The following is an 18929-nucleotide window of genomic DNA, read 5'->3' as shown; positions in this document are numbered from 1 at the left end:
TTTCCCATGGTGCTGATTAGTCAGGTCTCAGCAGAATCCCAAACACACCTCACCTACCTGGGGGGCTCACAAGAGATAAGTGAATACAGCTAAGAGTGAAGGAGAGTGACAGGTCATGTGAGACAGCATGAAGGAGAATGAGCTGGAAGAAGTAAAAAAAAAAATAAAAATGGAGGATTCAACTAAAACACTCTAGGGTGAGGGTAAGTGAAAACACAAAATAGCAGCTGTTGGATAGAAATACCCTTCTTTCTTCTTGTCTTGACTTGAAGCTTCTGCTTTCAGAGCTAGTATTGGTTCCAGGATGTCATATTGGGGATATCAGTTTCATAATGTCCTTTTTAATGTCTGTTGTGTCCAGCACTGCCTCTTCTGTGATGAAACGTTACTGCGGATCAAAATAAAATGTGGCCTGCCTCTTTTATTTTGGACTCAGCTTCTTTATGAAATGGCATTGTGCCAAAATAATTAAAATTGGAAAGCCCTGTTTTGGAGATTGTTGTATAACTGGTCATTATGGCTTAATTTGCCAGTTTTCCTTTAGGACAGGAACGTTAGAATTATTTGTTGTGTTTGTCATACAACCTCTTGTGAAATTATACTTCAGCCTTCTAAAAGGATTTTAGTACCTGGCTTCTTTTGGTAGGCTGAAGAGAATACAATACAAGAGTGATTTGACAAGTTTATTTTTTAAAATTTCTCCTGAAAACAAAGCTAGTGCTGTCTATTTAGGAATTGGGAATGTGCTGTTCAGAGACCCCTGACATACCAAAAACTTGAAGTTTTGCTCTGTGTTATGAATGCTCTGTGTTAAAAATGAATGAAAAAAATAACACGAAGCTCTGTGTTAAAGGAGAGCCAGAGATGACTCTGTTCAGGTCAGGATGCTGAGTGAAGAGCCTCTCCAGAGACACCTAACTACACCTAGGTTGTAGCTTGTTTCCACCGTAGTTACAGTCAAGGCTTTAAGGATGAGAGCAACATGCTCGTCAGCTCTAAGTGTGAAATCTGTGCCAGCATTTCCAAACTCTGTGGATGTTCTGATGTTAGTAGGATATCATTTACAGAACCATGGGGAATGCAGTTGAGCCATTCATTTTACAGTGTATTTCACCTCAGCATATAAAAGCAGTTTGCAAGAGAATGTTTTTCTTGTACTGAGGAAAAGGGGAAAGTGAAGAATTTTGCTGGAGTGTGTTAAAGGAAACATTTGAGCTAAAACTCTGGTTCCCGAGTCTTCTGAATTCAGATAATCATCACCTAATGCAGATTGGGTTAGTAGTATTTTGTTTTAGCTGAAGGTTAGTGTGCTATTTATCCCATTTCCCACCCTGTGAGAGCTTACTGGTCATGCTCTTCGACACAGCTGAATCTGTGACTGCAAACTGTGAGCCTTGCAGTAAAGATGTCAAAAAAGCCCAAGAGCAGTGCTGTCATTTGATGGTACAAGTTAGTCTGGCCTGACACAATGCTTGTTTCAGAAATGTCTATATTCAGCTTTTACCAAACAGGAGACTTAGGGTATAGCTGTATTTTGAGTCTCATTCATTGTATCTTACTGCAAGATACGTGGTAGAAAGACATCTAGGTAAGAGCACCTCTCTGGCAGATCTAAATGTAGAATTGGAGAGTGAACAAATTTATACCTATTTTTTCCATGCTATGTATTTTAATTTTTAATTTTATTTTAATTTATTTTTTAATGTCTATTGTAGCCTTCAGATTTTCCAGGTGCTAATATTATTTAAGGCTAGTAGAGCTGGGTAAAACTTCTGCACAGATAGTCTGAATTTACTGAGCTTTCTCATCTTAATTTTGGTACTGCTCTCTGTTTCTGTCATTCTGAAAAATGCTCTTGTATTGCCTAACAGGGAACAGGGAATTTTTTTATTTAATTTGAAGTGCCTGTTTTATAAAAGGAGTCTTTAATTTCCTCAGTCAGTTTTATATGGGACTATGTGTAAAGTAGCATCATAGAATTGGATTATATAAGTGCCAAAGACAGTTTTTGCTGGAAAGCAATAGTCCAAAACTAGTTCTAGCTGCCTTCATTTAGAATTTATCCATGCAGAACTGGTATTTACAAGCATCCCTGAAACTATAGGGACAGAGAGTTACCTTTGTTTACTTGTCTTTCATTGCTCAGTTCACTTAAGTAGCTTTTGTTTCTGAGAAACCAAAGAAATTAAATGAAGGATTACAGTGCTGGTTTTGTAGAACATTCAGCATTTATACCATGTAGCCATTATGGAGAAATCTGTAGAACCTGTTTGATTCTGAGTTGCAAATGTCAAAGTTTATGACTGATAAAACCTGATTAAAAACTGCACACTGAAATTTTTTAGTTCATTCATCAATCTTACAAATTAGCATTGGTGGTAAACAGTTTGCGTGGAGCTTCATGGGATCTTGCATATTTTTATAAAATGCACACTTTAAGGCATTGCTAAATAACAATGTATGGAATTTAAATCCCTGTTGCAACTAATATTCACTGCAAGTCAGCTTTGTCATGGCTGCATGTTTGTCAGCAAAAAAGCAGGTGGATAAAATTGGTGCAGCAAGGGCTGATTAGGCCCAGAAGAAAGATTATTTCTTTCAAGCCACTCTCTGCTATGTGTACAGAATAAAGGGGGACTGTGGGGTGTATACAGCAAGATTGTAGGATGGAGTATGTTTAAATACTTTTCCTCATTCACTAAAGGTTTCTAGAGGAAGTCTGTCTTTATCATGCATGTTACTGCTTCCCACCAACACATCTGAGGTTCTCGCATATATACCTGGCAGGAGCCAGGCAAAAAGTATGGTGGTAAGAAAATCTTTGCCAGTATTGAAAGTTGTATTTACTTAAAAATATCCTGGGAGAGGTGTCTGATACATCTGTTTTCAAACAAAATGTTTTTAAATTGTGGAAGCCTAGTTGGGAGACAGGCATTTCTGATGTTAGTCAGTAGGAAAAATCAGTTTTGCAGATACTGATGAAAATTGCAATAGAGCAAACAGCTGCTAGGTGATTTGTGATGAGAGTTGTGTATGCTTTGATTTCAAGTATGCCTCTAAAATACTGGTTTCTAGTATTTTTACTTCTCAAAATCCAACCCAAATTTTATTTTATTCTTGTTAAAATTTGCATAATGTGGAAATAGGAATTATATTTTTCATATGGATACTTTTATTGTATCACCTTTGCTTCCTGAATCAAATAGTATTTTGATTGTTTAAACTACCTCTTTTACGTTGAGCTCTTTTTTTGTCACTTTTGTATTTAATTGATTTGGGGAAACTACAAAATATTTCCTTTTTAATTTGTGTGGGAATCTATGACTTAAAGTCATCCATCTCTTTTAAAGGTTTTATCAAAGGCCTTTTAAATATAGTTAAAAGACTAAAAACTTTCAAGAAGCATCATAGTTACACAGTTAGAACATGGCTTTTCTGTATATATTGTCTGCCTTTAAAAGGGACAGAAAGCCCTTAATTTTATACTAATGTCAGCTGAAGGTGTGACTTTTCAGGGGCAGTAAGTTTTGAGTCAGGGGACTTTAATCAGTTCCATTTATTGCCAGTTAAGAGTTTTTTGTTACTGCTTTGGTATTCGAATTAAAAATGAAACCACTTAAGGAAAATACTGCTACTTTTCTCCAGACACTAGTCTTCCTTCTCTTTACCCATGCCATCTTCCAGTTCCCTGGCTGCTTGTCATGCTCAGTCCCTTCAGCAAGGCAACAGGCAGCACAGGAGACTGGGATCAGTCTGTTGTGCTTCTGTTTATTCACTGCTCTTTGTTTCTTGTTCTGCTGCTCTCTTGTGGGTTCTATCACCAGCCACAGTCCCTTTGGAGTTGTAGCTCCTTTTGAGTCTACTCTCAGCCTCTGCTCAGGATGATTTTCCTTTGGTGTTTCTCCACTCAGCTGTCTCTCAGTTTCTCTTGTGCTGGCATGGGCTTTCCTTTTTCCTCGTCGTGTTGTAGCACTGTGATCTCTTTTTCTTGGCATTTACAGCCCTATCTTAGGTCAAGTAACTGAAACTCCTAAGGACATAAACAGACATTTATAGCCAAGCTCTGTGTCTGTGTGCATTCACATCCTTGCTGATTTAAGAAGACAGAGCTTAGACCTCCTCTTGACCAGAGGACCAGCCAAAGGGGTAAACTGTTTTTTTTTGCTGCTCCACCTTTCATCATCATGAAAACAAATCTTTGTATATTCTCTGTATCCTGTAGACTTTTGCATTGTTTTCCCATTCCTGTTTAATTTGGACTAACAATCAAAAGTCCTTGCCAGCTGAGAGCTGAGGAACAGGAAACTGGTAACAGGGGCAGGGGGAGCAGTCAGTTCAAAAATGAAGTTGTATATAGTTGATGTGTGTACTGTTCAATATTTAATTTGGATAAATGGAGTACTGAGTGTTATGAGCCTTCCCATGTTAAATTGAGGACTGATATATTTCAGAAGTATTTTCTCTTCTTTGACTGTATTAGTGTGCTGTTGTTAACTCAGATCTGTACTGCTGGAAAGTCTGTTTGTAGAATACTTCATCTGAGAAGTCACAACTGAAGACAGCATAAGCTTTTCCACAGTAGACCTTTTATGGTGATATATTCATATGTTCTGTGAACAGCTGTTGGATCCATCTTTTTAAGATGTTCTTTGCCATAGGTGAGGGACCATAACAAATGTTAAAATATTCAGAATAATTGCACTTACCTATTCTGTTTTCTTAATGTATTTCCTATGCATACTGCCTTACCTGTATGTATTGTACTTCACTGGAGGTACGAAAAGTAAATATCAGGTTCTTAATTTACAATATGTTAAAGAGTTTTTAAAAAATTCTGTAATATTAAATATTTCCAGTTATCTGTCTACTAAGAGAGGGTGATGATGGGTAAGCCCAACTGAATTTAGTCAAAAGTTAATATTAGTGGTCTTCACTTTCTCTTTTAATCTGTGAATTATTTCAGTAATTTTAAATACATCTTTTTTTTTAAGAATTTTATAGAGGCTAACCTATGTTAGTAAGTCAACTTTTAGGTGATTTGTAACAGCTCTGATACTGCCTCTCTGACTCGTACAGTTCATCCAATGTCTTTGTAACTTATTTTGTGCCTTTTCTTCCCTTGACACAAAATGTCTCAATAAAAACAAGTTCTTTTGCAACACCACAAACCTATTTTATTGTACTGATTTTTTTTACTTGCCTGACCCTTTTGTTTTGTTTTCTGGAAGGACATGAAGCTCTCAGAATAGAGTAGATATTTCTAATGGACTCTGCAGAAGAAAATTGACAAGGTGGAAAGCAGGTCATTTTGGAAAGTCAGTGCTACAAAGCGCCTGGGAAACTGGGACTGTCAGTACTAATCAATATATTCCACCATATCTATCACAAATCATTTCTAACAAAAACTGGCACCAGTGGAATGTGAGAATCAATTTACTACTGGCTTCAGTTGTGCTGATTGATGTTGAAAGACTGGAAACACTTTGGGGGGTTTAGCATAGCAAAATGTCTGTGATGGTGATACTAACTTGTACTGGGTGAGTTCCCTTGAGCTCTAGTTGTCTCTTAAACACCCCTTCTTAAAGTGGGATGCAAATGCACAAGGCCATAGTCCCTGTCCTCAGTTCTCCTGCCAAAATAACTTGTCATGGAATGGCAGAACTTGAACATTTGTCTTCATTACCTGGCAATGAGGTGATAAATAGCTTGACTGCATTTCCTGCCCCCTGTCCAGTGGCAAAGAATCTATCAGAATCTGGAAAAAGTGACTGGGGGGGGGGTAGGGATCAGTGCTCTGTTCTGAACTGCCATTTGACTGTTTTCTCTGCCAGCCATTGCTTTGTTAGAGAGCAGTTCCCTGGTAGCAGAAACCAAATAACCCTGTGCTTCTGTGAATGCTGACCCAAACTGAGCCTCTCCCACCAGACAATTGGTAGCATTATTTACCTCATTTTCCATTTGAAGCACATCTGCCCGTTTCCCTGCCTCTGTGAAAACCCAAGGAGCAGAGAGATGGCTTGCTGCTTTATGCACTAGCCTGGCCAAGCAACTTGCTCTGCATATTCCCAGTGGTTTTATTCCACTATTGTTTCTCCTCCCCCACTCCCGTTTTCCGTGCCCTGAATCTGCATTTAACTAGTTCTAGCCCTGAATATCTGTCCCGTGGCCTGTCACTGCCTGGAGCAGATGCAGCACAAACGATTGACCCTCTCCCTTTGGCAGTTTGGCTTTGACTGCACAAAACAGCCAATAAAGGGGGAAAGGGCTGGGCAGCTGATTATGGGAATTCGCTTGACGCTGTATAGTTTTATGGGCCTGAGATGAAGGAGGAAGTGTTTGCTTAAGAATTAAATTGCTTGTTTTCTTTCTCCTGCTGCCTGCTCTTGAGAATGATAAGTCTTCAGAAGTTACAGACTGAAAGAATAGCATATGTGTTAGCCAGACATAGCTTGGACTGGAGGCTGTTAGCTCATCTTCCAATGACTGAAGCTGGAGTGTGTATCTATGCAGGTCATTATCTGATCTGTCTAGAAATTCTCTGAAAAGACTTGACTGAAGCCTCTGTAGATTCTGACAAGGCTTGTTCTCACTAGTTTGCTAATTATCTTGCTCTGCTTTGTGGCACATACATCATACCTCTAATAAAAAGCAAATTATTTCTCACTTCTGCTGGTGCTCTCATTGTACAGTAATTACGCCCTTGTGGCAGTAGTTTCCCTCTGGGTCCATGCATTGCAAAGCCCCAGTGACTCTCCTCCCCTGCTTTCTTCCCACACAAAGCATGTAGTTGTCTGGGCCTTCCCCTGTGTTGTTCTTAAGACACTTCTACAAGTACATTAGCAAAATCTTCCTTTAATCCTGATGGCTTCTTCAGCTTCTCCCTTCCATCCACAGTGCCATGTTAGCCCTGGGACACAACACAGTTTTCAAGTTGACATATTCTAAGGATCACCTGGGAAGTTTGGTATCTGACCTTTGTGTACAGGGTGGCAAGCTGAGGAGTTTGATCAGACAGCTTTTATAGTAGATTGGCAGTACTGCTAATCAAGATCATGCAAAAACACATCTGCTTTTCACATGGTTCAGACAGAATGTGGTTGTCAGTTGTCTTCACTCTGTTGGGGGCTTTTTGTGGGGTTTGGTTTGGTTTGGGTGGGAGGGGATGGGGGGTTTTTGCTTCTTTTTTGTTGTTGTTAACGGGGGGGTTTTTTGTTCTGTTTGTTCGGTTTAGCTTTTTATTTTTTAATCTCACTCTTCTCCCACACAAGTATTTCTTCTGGCACTCTAAAATAGCTCCTGGGGACCAGACTTTTTTGGGCCTGGAGACCCTTCTCGGTTTCCCTGCTCAAGCTGACCTGTTTGTTCTGGAGTAATTGTATTTTGATCAAGAGAAGGCAATAGATCTTATGGGTATGTAACTGTTAGTGGCCTGTGATATATGAGACCTAGTTTCTAGCTCTGGCTCCAGTGAACTCTTGTACATTTTTTATTAGTCAGTGACTGGATGAAACACATAAACAGGGATGCCAGTCTGAGTCTTCTCTCTCCCAAGTGAGTTTGTGTTGGAGTGACTATTCTCACTTAGCACTGGTAATTTACTCAATTTGCTTCAAACTGCCTTGGACTCAAGCAGTACGTTCTGAATCAGGTCAATTTGTACAAAACAGCAAAGTGTAAAAATAATACAAACTAACATTGTGCTCTGAGAGCAGTCATGAAAAAAAAAAAAAATACCAGCTCCTGGAAATGCAGTGATCCAGTCTCATTCAGCCCCTCTGGTTGACAGAGCATCATTGCAAGCACGCTTCTTGGTTTGGCTCTTTTAGATCTTGGGTTTGGTCTGTCTGTCCCAAGTTATTGTGCCTCTAGATTTAAAATCCTTTTCTTGACACCTGAAAATAACCAGCAAACCCATGATGAGATCAAAAGTGAGGCAGCTTTTTCTCACCTGAAAAGACTTCCAGTGCTAAAAGTTTTCCCAGTTGCACTGTGCTCTGCCAAAAACGTTTTTTCCAGATGCTGTTTTTCTAACCATATGTTTAAATCAGTGGTATCAAGTATTTCCTTTTTGGCATGCAGGCTATTTACTTAGGCATATAAATAAAAGTGCTGGAAGGCTCTCATTTTTGTGGATGTTGGCTGCAGGTAGGTTTTCAAGATGGTGGGACATCCTGATTGAAACAGTAGAACAGTAGTTGTAGTTTAGTGATGGATAAAACATAGAGGAAAAATATCCTTAGAAATGCTTGGAAATGGTCTAGTGGAATATTTTATGTTTAAATTATGATGCACTGAACTTAAACTATTACAGTGAACTTTTAGAGGACAGTACATGGATTCAGAACTCAGAATGACAGTTTTCCTGCTTAGCATCTCAGTAAACTCTCCTGGAAGCCTCGGAGCTGATGCAGCTGGGGCTCCCAGCTTCCTGCCTCTCCTGCCATTTTCTGAGCTGACCATTTTAAACATGGAAATTTCCAGACCCTGAACACATCACCACACTGGGTCCCAGTGATGCTGGCAATACTAGAAGCACTGCTGTGTGATTTATGTTTGCTGCCCAGTGGCTTGATGCTTAACAGCAGCTGCAAAATGGACTGGATTCTGATGAATTTCCTACTTGAGGCTGGTCGGTGGTGGCTAGCAGCATTATAATCTCAGCCTTTTTCAGAATTTTCCGCATCCTCAGCCAGTGATCCTGGAGTGATCACTTTCTTTGGAAATAATACACTGCAGCCTGAAAAGATTCAGGTTATAAATAATTTTGGGTTTCAAATCTCTTCCCAGGTTAAGAGAACTCATTTCTAGCAAAAGCTATCTGCCTTTTTCTGACATGTCTGGTATGACCACAAATGGAAAAAAGATACCAGGTTTTATAAACCACTGGACTTGATCCAATGCTGTGCTTAGTTTGGAAAGGATATAAACCTTTAACTTGCATGGTATGAAGTGCAGGCCCAAGGCTAATGTGAGAATGTGTGGCAGTGAGAACAAGCAGCACAGGCATTCGGAGCATTTTTGAGCCTGCCAAGTATTGATTGGTAACGGGAGGGAATGAATGGAGAAGCATTTCAATTTGGCACCCATGTGTGATTCTGGTGCTGTCACAGTGAATTAGCAGGACTTTCTTTTCCCTGTAGTCCATCCCAGGCTTTTATCATTGAAGTATCCCCTTTGCTCATATCAACTTGTTAAAAGACAAAGTGGAAAAAAACCCAAACAAATTCCCAGAACTTTTGCCCCCAAAAAGCCTGATTATGTTATGCTGCTATCCTCTGAATGGAGGCTGAACAGTACTAACGACTGTCACAGCATAAATGTTATAGGGGATTCAAGCTACAATTACTCATTTTACACAGTCACTTAATCCACTAATGGGGAGAAATGGGACAACAGTTTAAGAAGGCAAGAGAACTGTCAGAGATTATTAAATCTGTTGGGATCATTTGGTTTAGTAGTCTGTCTTGACCCAAGTACATGCTTCAGCTAATGCAACAGACTTAATGCCTCCGGTAATTAGAGCAAGAAGAGATGGGTCATCATTAGCAACTAGAAATTCAGAGTTTTATTTCATCTGGAAGGCAGCATCTTCAACAGGGCTTATTTGTTGCCACTGCAGATCATCTGTGAGTCACAAGTGGTACATCGGACTGACTCATTTGTGTGATTTAGCAGAGGCTTTTTAATACATGCTCACTGTTCCGTATGAATAGTTTTTCTAAATAGTTGCCCAACAGAAAAAGGCACAGTATTGGACAACCCTGTGCAGTTAATACCATTGCTCTTATTTACAAGATGTTGGTGATTTCTTCATTGTTGTGCAGTTCACAGTTCAGATTACTTTTGATTGTAGGTTTGAAATGTCTTTGTCATATCTGTGAAACTGAAGAGTGAAGAAAGGAAAGCCAAGCAAGCGTGGAAAGCATCAGTAATTGGCATCTTCAGAAGATACAAGAGCCAATCTAATACCATTCAAGGCATATATTCACAGAATACGTTTACAAGGGTTTCACAGATCCAAAATCATATTCAGTCCTGCATACTGCCAACAGCATGAAGGAAAATTATATACCACAGATTCAGTGTTTTTGCAGATACTAGGAAATTTCTAAATCCTCTTCAAAGAGAACTGATAAGTGAATGAACAAAGGAAATTAGCCACAATCTGAATTCCATTACAAGTTACTATGAAGTGGGAATTGAAATAATATAAATGGGGTGATGTAATATAGCTGAGTCATTTCATACGATTTTACGCACATCAGCAGGCAGTGAACTGTGACTTGAGAAGACCAAAGTATTGAAGTGTGGCTTGAAAATACTTGAGAGAAAGTGTATAAATCAATGGATTCTCATCAAGCAGAATTTGGGTGTCTGTGGTTGGCTAATTAGGTATGTGATGCTGAAAACCTCCTGGGACACCACCAAAGAGGGAAGGAAGGTTGCAGTGCTTCAGCAAGAACTGTCTGGAGAAATTGTCTCTCAAAAATGTGCCCGGACTCCAGCAGGGGCTTAAGGCACTTCTTACAATCCCTAGAAAAGAAAGGGATTCAGACGTGTCAAAAAGGTAGCCATTCTCAGTGTGGATGGGAATCTCCTTAGAAACAAGTATACTTGGGAGTTTAATTTGCCAAATTAATCAAGTTCAAAAGCTTTCAACAGTGCTCAGGTCCATGATATCTGATGGACTGTGAGCTAACTAGAACTGAAGAGACCTTTTGTGGTTTTGTTTTCACATGGTTGCCTGGCTTCAGTAGAGTGCTTTTTATCTCCATGAAGCTGTTGTGAGCTTTTCACAAAAGAGTGGGTCTTCTGGTCCAACCTCCCTGCTCAAGCAGGGTCATCCCGGAGCACATGGCACAGGATTGCATACAGTTGTGGATAATTTCCAGTGAGGGAGACTCCACAACCTCTCTGGGCAACCTGTTCCAGGGCTTGATCAGTCACACGTTTAAGAAGTTCTTTCTCATACTTAGGTGGAACTTCCTGTGCATCAGTTTCTGCCCATTGTCTCTTGTCCTGATGCTTGAAACCACTGAGAGGAGCCTGGCTTCATCTTGATGCCTTCCTTCTTCTGTGTTTCTTGAAGAGAGAGGAAAAAGAAATAGCCATTCTTCACTCCCTCGTGCTGGTGTGCCTGGGGAATTAAGTTGTAGGCTCAGAGGAAATATTTTCTCAGGAGATTGTATTTATCAGCCTTTGGAGCTTGGATCCATCTCAGATTTTCTCCAACTTAGTCTTACTTTATACAATACTGTCATGGTAGAAGGTTTCTGAGGAGGACCAGTCTGATGGAGGTTTCTCTGCAGTAACAGTACATCAGCTCAGTAGACTTCTCTGGAGAAGCCTGGATTCTTCCCACTTTGTGTCTACATCCTCTTTTATCCACACAGATGTTCCGATTTCTGCACTGTCATTTCTCTTTACTCTTTCCTTCTGATGCAGGTTTTTCCCACAGTAACATCCCCTCTTCACACATGGCCATCTGCCTCTACTTTTCTGTTGCGTTCTCTGCTATCTGGTCCTCATGTGACAAACACAAGTTCTTGTGAGGTCAAGACTGGCTGCTGCCTCCCCTACCACTCTAATCTGTATTTTGCTGGTGGTGTAAAGGCCTCTATCAGCTGTGGTATTTACTGTCAGCCAAATAGCACTCTTCCCATCCTGTAAGTAGAGTAATATGTGGTAATGGAAATAATGGATGGATTATAATAATAAAGATTATGAATATAAGGTATGTTATTATATAAAAGAAAAATGACCAAAAGCACTTCATCTCTCTGCCAGCACCATGTGTCTGGACAGCTGTCGTGAGGAGAGACCTTATAGGTGCAAGAAAGAGAGACCCTTTATCTCTCCTTGCTTCATAATATATGTCTGAGGTTCTGAGTATTAAAGTAGTGTGTGGTGGTGTCAGAAGTCTTAAGGAAGTTGTCTGCTGTATGTGCAGCTGACTGTCTGAGGGGGCACAAGGGACTTAATGCTTTAGGGACATGCTTTTATTGGAATCTGAACATTTAAATGGCTAATTCTCCTCTCTTGTACACTCTGCTTGGATATAATCCCATCCAACCTGCACCTACAAGTTCCATTCCAATCTATAGTTTCCCTTGCTTTCTTTCAGACCCTGCCTTTTATCTGGCTTCCCCAGCAGAGCTCCCATAAACTGCTGAGGAATAAACTCAGAGGAAAGATAGCCAGTAAGTCTTGAAGTGAGCAAGAATGTGGTATGAGTCCCTAAACACTGGGGAACCAAGAAAATCCTTTTCAGTGCCCAACTCTAGTGGAAGCTGGTTTAGGAAGTAAATGCCTACATGTCTTTGTGAAGGAGTCCTCAAGTCTCTCAGCAAAAAGACAATGGTAGCTGCCTGGCAGGGAAAGGTTTGCTTTGTAGGTGCTGGGGAAGCAGATGTCCTGCAGATATTTGTGCTCCAGTTAATTACTTAAATTAATGTACTTCATATTTGACTTAATGAAGGACATAATGAAGGATAACTAGGAATAACAGTGCCCATCCTGAGGTAGCACCCAGTGCCCACCCAAATGCTGCCTTTTGCCAGCCTCTATAGAAGCAGTAAATTAGTCAAGGGATGCCAAAGTTCATTTTCCAGGGGGAAATAGTGATTTTACTCAAAAGTGGAGTGTGATTTCCTTAATAAGGAATGCTTAGCAGCATGGGATCTCATCTCTGTCACTCCCTTCCATGTGCTGATGTACGCTTCTTTCTAAAAGCCACCAAGCTTCACTGGATCAATGAAGCCTGATCAATTGTTTTTGCCTCTGAATCATCCATATGGGGTTGTTAGCTGAGCTGCTGGCAGAAAATGAGAGGCAGCTTTCTGTCTGTTTACTGTAAAGAAAGCGAAGCAAGCTACAGGAGGGGACAGCCTGCACAATATTTACTGTCAATACAGCCGGAGAGAGAGAAGAGATATAAGGAGAGGAGAGCAGAGGGGAGCAGGGGCTGCAGGCTGCAACCCCAGTGAATGATCTGAGTGTAAAAAAACCATTCATTTTCAGATGGAAAGAGAGTGGATTAGTCAACAAGGAATAACTGAGAGCATTTAAGAAAGGGTGTAGTGAAGGTCTAGCGGGGCAGGGACGGACTAGTGGCACGCAGAGTAATAATGCTGTGTATGAATGTACTGAAGCTGCACTGCAATCTGGAAAACACTTCCAGATCTGGCCTGAGACAGAGCAGTTGCTGGGATATTCTTGTGTATGCCTGCATGCAAGATCCACCATTTAAAAGTAATAAGAGGAACAATAACAATTGAACTTGGAGAATATTTGGAGCTAGTTTTCTGAATGAGCTGGATGTCACCATCATAGCTCAAACCAGAAAAAGAAAATTATTAAAAATAGGCATACTTCCTTGCTTCTCTCTCCTCTTATTCATCCACAGAGGTATTAGGTGACCTGAGCTTCAAAGGGCAAGAAGGCTCTGAGCAGCTCTCTCTGAGTGTTCCTCTACTTCCAGAGGCAGGTGAACAAGTGAAGAGTGAATTCACACTTTAAAGAGCAGCGAAGACCATCTTGCCATGAAACCATTCACAGATGAAGATGTAGAAATCTACATCCAGAGCAAGGTAAGACTTTATCTGACCAGATTTTCTGTCTCCCACACTAGGTGTTGATTCTGAAGGGTGCCAAATTTGACAGTTAGTTGCTCGCCTGCTGTCTTCATTTCTGAGACAAGATTGGGTGAAGTTTCATGAGAACTGCATTTCTAATGAGATTTCTAGGTTTCTGTTGCAGAATCTTATCTGCTGGTAGCCTAATTTTTCAAGGTGCTTGTCCTCTTCTAGGTGTGCTGAATTTTTGTTCCTGATCTGGAATTCCAGATGTTAAGACTAGCTGTAATTGCCAGCATTTAAATCTAAGGAAAGGTCCTTGCCTCTTTCCCTGTCTGATGGTCTTGGCTTGACCGAACCAAGACCGACACCAGGCATTGCCTCTGAGAAAGATTCATGTAGGAACTGCAGAAACAGACCGATATTGTTAGAATTCAATCATCAGTCTGTCACCTCAGCTTAGGATACTTCTCTATATACCATGATTAAAATAACATGTCTCATTAGCACATGCAGACTGAAATCTCATTTTCTATTCTATAAGATATTCCAGCACTCAATTTTTCCCCCATTATGAAATGAAATAGAATAAAATCCTCTGTGAAACAGTACTATTTAATAAAAGCTCTAAGGGGGCCATAACATTTCTTAAAGCTAACATGTTTCATGACAGTACTTAGCTAGATCCTGTTTTATACTCTACTTTCCCTAACAAAATGTAAGATACCAAAGTGACAAGTAAGTTCAAAATCAGAAAGTGTAAGGTTTTCTCTTCTGTAAAGGATCACATATTTTACTACAATGAAAGGGCTGGTAAGAAAGGTTTGTTTTCTCTATGGGAATGTTTTGATGGCAAGTATGGAAGTTCCCATAGAAATATACCTTCTTCAGGAGTGCAGTGTGGTGCACAGGAAAATCATTCCATGAGAATCTGTTCAGTGAGCTATAACAGCAACACTTCTCTGAAGTTTTAAAAAGCAGAGCTACAAAGGAGGGAACAGAGGGAAGCCATGAACAGGAAGATGCTCATATGACAGCCATAAGTATAGGGAACAGAAGCAGACTGTAGTTAAGTGAGGCTCATAGTTGCCAATATTTTAGGTTATACTGAAAGTCTGTTTTCTAGCAGCCCTCCAGCTCTGATGGATTCTTAGTTTCTGCCTGCTTCTGAGTCTCTTGTCCAAGTGATGCTGCCTAACCTTCAGGCAGTTCAGCTTGTCAAATATTGCCTGGTTTTGGAAATAGGTCAACCACCTGGTGCAGTGCATCTCTATAATACCAGAGATTTCATCCTTAAGCCACTCATCAAAGGAAAAATTGGAATGCGAATTAAGTGGATGCGGCTGGCTAAATAAGAGAAAACCCAAATCTTCTTAACAGTTCCTAATAAATCCCAATTCTGCTTCCTTCCCCCTTAATAAAATCTTAATTGACCTTGTTATTCAGCTTTTGTGCATTTGTTTTGGCACAATTCCTCAAGTTAAGACCTGGTAAGGGGAATGCCAGTAAGTCACAGAAGTGTCTGTCCAGCAAAGGCTTTACAACGTCTCTTCTCCCAATGTGTCTGTGCTGCCACTAGAAGTATCTGAGGTAAAATGCCTTGGCTCCTCAGGCTTACATTCTGTTTTCTGATTTTTTGCCCTCCTTCTGTAGGAAGGTTATATTTTCCAACAGGATGATTAGGGAGCTAATTATGGTTAGCTAATTATAGTGAGCACCCTCTGTCAGTCACATGCTCATTGTTCTTTTATCCCTGCTCCAGTGATGGGGAGTACACATTGAAAGAGGTGTTTAGTGGCACTCCCTCCACTGTTTTTTTCAGTGTGTACTCTTATAAAGAATTCATGACAACTGCTGTAGCCTAACCAGTAGGTGATGAAGGCAAAATTAAATGAGGCCAGGCTGGGTTGAATGGATTCTCCCTGAATACTGGAGGTAGCAAAAAATGTTTTCAGCAGGTGTCCCTTAGAGAGAACAGAGCTTAAGCTGAGCATGAGCATACAGAGAGCACTCTAGGTCTCTGTTTGGGCTGTGAGATTGTATACTTTTATACTTTCCAGTTTTAAAAAATCTATTTTTTTGCCTAAAAGCTCTTGGAAATGGACAAATTTCTCTACCACTCACCATTCGTTTGCTGGAGAAACCATTAGGTATCTTGTTGAGCAAGACAAGCTTATGGGACTGTTCTAAGGAGTTGCTCTGGATGAACAAAAATAAGGTGGAGAAAATAGATACAGTATAGATACAGATGGAGAAGTGCCATAAATGAAAGCTGAGATGAGGAGGTGAAAATTAACATGGGCTAAAATCTTTCAGTGGTTTTTGTTTGTTTTTTTTTTAAGTACATGTAAGTAGCTAAAACTGCTCTTAGAGAAAAGGATGAATTGGAATGAGGAGGAGGGTGAATTACTAGGGAAATTAAAGGGCATTATATAAATGTAAAGGACTCATTAAGGTGTTAAAATAGCAAAGAAACAGGATGTGAAGGGTGGATGAGAACCCAGTGAAAGGAATACGGTGCTGCTGTCTGAGGTATTTCCCACTTCCAAAAGCTATTCAGGCTTAGTAAAAGTAGTTAACTTTGTCTGAGGGAGGAAGGTATTCAAACTCTGCTCATCTTCGAGTTCAGTATTAGTCAATCACCATTCATTGGTTGTGAGGCAAGCACTAGTCCACGTTAGTCCATTTAATGGTCCCTTGTTGTGAAGAGGTGAATCTATTTGTCCCCTTCCAGGGCCTGGGGACACATTTCAACACTCTTGAGTGGTTTTGACTGATAGTTCAACATTTGACATAAAGGCATCCAAAAGGACTTTTAAAGAAGTACTTGTCAATGATATTTTTTAAAAGAGAAAAGAGAGTTTTTTAGATGCTAAAGAAGATGCTGAGTAAACAGGACAGGAATTTTAGAAAGCTATAGACTGGTTTGGGTTGGAAGGCACCTTTAAAGATCATATAATGCAATTTCCCTGCTGTGGACTGTAACACCTTCCACTAGACCAGTGCTCAAAGCCCCTTCCAGCCTGGCCTTGAACACTTCCAGGGATGGGGCATCCACAGGTTCTCCGGGCAACCTGTGCCTCACCACCCTCAGAGTATAGAATTTTTAACTTAGGCTTTTGCTTCCTTTTGGTTTTTGATAATAACAAAAGACTGTAACACTTAATGTTTGATGTGGCAATTATACTTTCTCATTCACTTTAGCCAAGTGATGAACTCTTTCTGATTTTTTTTTTTATTTTTTGCCTGCAAGCCTTAAGATTTAGTAGAATATGGTAAGGAAAAAGAAGAATCAAGAAAAAAGCAAAAGCTGCAACCAAATGAGACAAAGCATCCAAATGATCCAAAAAAAGAGCAGTAAATAGTCTTAATATTTCACTCTGCATAAGTAATTCTGGTTGTATAAGTAATGGCAAATATGTTAATGAACTTCATTAACAGTAGCTGAATCTCCTCACTTTGGTAAATGTGTAAGGATATTTGGGAAATATTAAATGTCCTTTACTAACATGATTCCTTCATATTCTTCCTGTGGAATCTCCTTCTTCAGATTGTGACAGTACCCTTATGTTCCCTTCATTTGTACTCAGGTCCATCTTATATTTTTCTGAGTTTCTAGCCCTCACCTCAGTCCTTCCAAGACTCAGACATTTCACTGAAATTATTTTCAATAATTCATTCTATTACTACTTCTTGAGTTGAAGAACTACCCTTTAAGCCACACAAACACCTAGTTCCCAATGGGACCAGCTTTGGAAAGATGCTTTCACTCTATCTAGGAGGAGAATCTCATCTGTACATCAGCCATAAAGACAGTGTGGATACTTTCAGTGTGTAAGGTGGGAATCTAAATGATGCCACATACATCTACCACCCGACTGATGGACAGATCTGTAACTCTTAATGTCCTGTCAGTTCTTGGAATGAAACATATCCTGGCTTTGAGAATGGCTACCATATGCAGGGGAGTAACTGGTATTCTACATCCAATGGATAAAGAATTGAGACTGTAGCTGTAGTTGATAACAAATATATCTGTGTAATGAACTTCTTTCCTTCCATCCAATGGTGTTGGCATGGAAATATCAATTAATGCTCAATAGTCTTGAATATTGATCCTCTGGTGTTCACAGCTCTGTCTCACGGCAAATTGATTGCAATACACAGGGAACAATTTTTATTCCCAGTGCACCACAGGCACAAATGTTTCAGGATGCTTTCAGCTGATTTGTCTGCTTCCCACTGGAGACAGAGACTGCAATTACCTGTAACATGAAGTGTCTTTCCTGGAACTGACAGGTGGAACGGCGGCATTACCTGGTTTCCAAAGCAGTGGAGGAGGTGCAGAAAATCATCCAGCAGCTGACTGCAGAAATCAGCTACAAGGCCGTGCGATTCCAGGCTATCTCCAACTCTGGCATTCACAATGAGAACATTAAGGTATGAACAAGAGCTCTAATGCACTCTCTGGCAGCCTGTAGGTAACCAGCAAGTGATTTCTCCATTATGTAAGTGTTTGTATGGGCAGGTACCTCAGCCAAAACACCACAGACGATGTGCTGACACTTCCCTATGGAGTTCTAGTGACTCACTCATGGACATCTCACAGCCAGAGTAGCATCAAAGAGAGATGGGTAAATCAGGCAGAGCCTCTTCTTACAGCTGCTGTGTGTACAAAGAGCATCTATTGCCAGAGCTGTCAATCCACAAGCAGAAGCCAAAGCTCTTTGGGAGACAGAAAGTAAAACTTATGCAGCAGTAACGTAAGAAAAAATGCTCACGCTTTCATGAGCTATGACTCATATTTTTCACAGGTGGAAAAGCTGTCAACTCACTAAAAAAAAAAAAAAAAAAAAAAAGAAAAATTAGAATTCCTTCCTCTGCTATGAACATTAGAAAGCTCCTTCTGAAAAATACATTTTTCCTTGTCATGGATTGGAGTTTCTTTTTTAGTGGGAGAAGGGAAATGCCTCCCCATTTTAGACCTTCAGCCATGAAAATAATAATGCCCAGTCCCAGCTGTGACAGAAGAAAGCTCCCTATTCTTGTGACTCTGTTACACAAAAATAACTAGTAAAGACACAAGAAACAATCACAGCAATGACAACTTCAGATCAAAACAACCTTTTTCATCTTTTCTGAAGTAGTTGAAATACTAATGTCAACCATTATACTAAATTTAATACACAGCCATTTACAGATCAAAACACAGCAAATATGTAAAAGCATGAGACAACTTTTGCAGCTCTCTGGGACTGAAAGGGAAAAAGTCTTTGTATGAAGCTGCTGGAAAGGTATGGAGGTGGAGGCAAAATATAATCATCCAGTCTGAAATGTGGCTATTGCCCTGGGAAC

At 40.1% G+C, this 18929-nt stretch overlaps 1 protein-coding gene across 1 annotated transcript in view; it reads left to right on the top strand.

Annotated features, from left to right (window-relative positions):
• MAB21L3 (mab-21 like 3) overlaps positions 1 to 18929 on the top strand; it is a 35266-nt gene that overhangs the window by 3077 nt on the left and 13260 nt on the right. The window contains exons 2-3 of the mRNA XM_058862938.1: positions 13406 to 13589; positions 17874 to 18014. Coding sequence (XP_058718921.1) covers positions 13542 to 13589; positions 17874 to 18014 — 189 coding nt within the window. The 5' untranslated portion in view covers positions 13406 to 13541. The remainder of the gene's footprint in view (positions 1 to 13405; positions 13590 to 17873; positions 18015 to 18929) is intronic.

This window comes from Poecile atricapillus, chromosome 1 (genome assembly GCF_030490865.1).
Source record: "Poecile atricapillus isolate bPoeAtr1 chromosome 1, bPoeAtr1.hap1, whole genome shotgun sequence".
In the NCBI taxonomy this organism is placed as follows: Eukaryota; Metazoa; Chordata; class Aves; order Passeriformes; family Paridae; genus Poecile; species Poecile atricapillus.
Note: the sequence above shows the minus strand (reverse complement) of the source record. Positions and strands in the feature narration are given on the sequence as shown.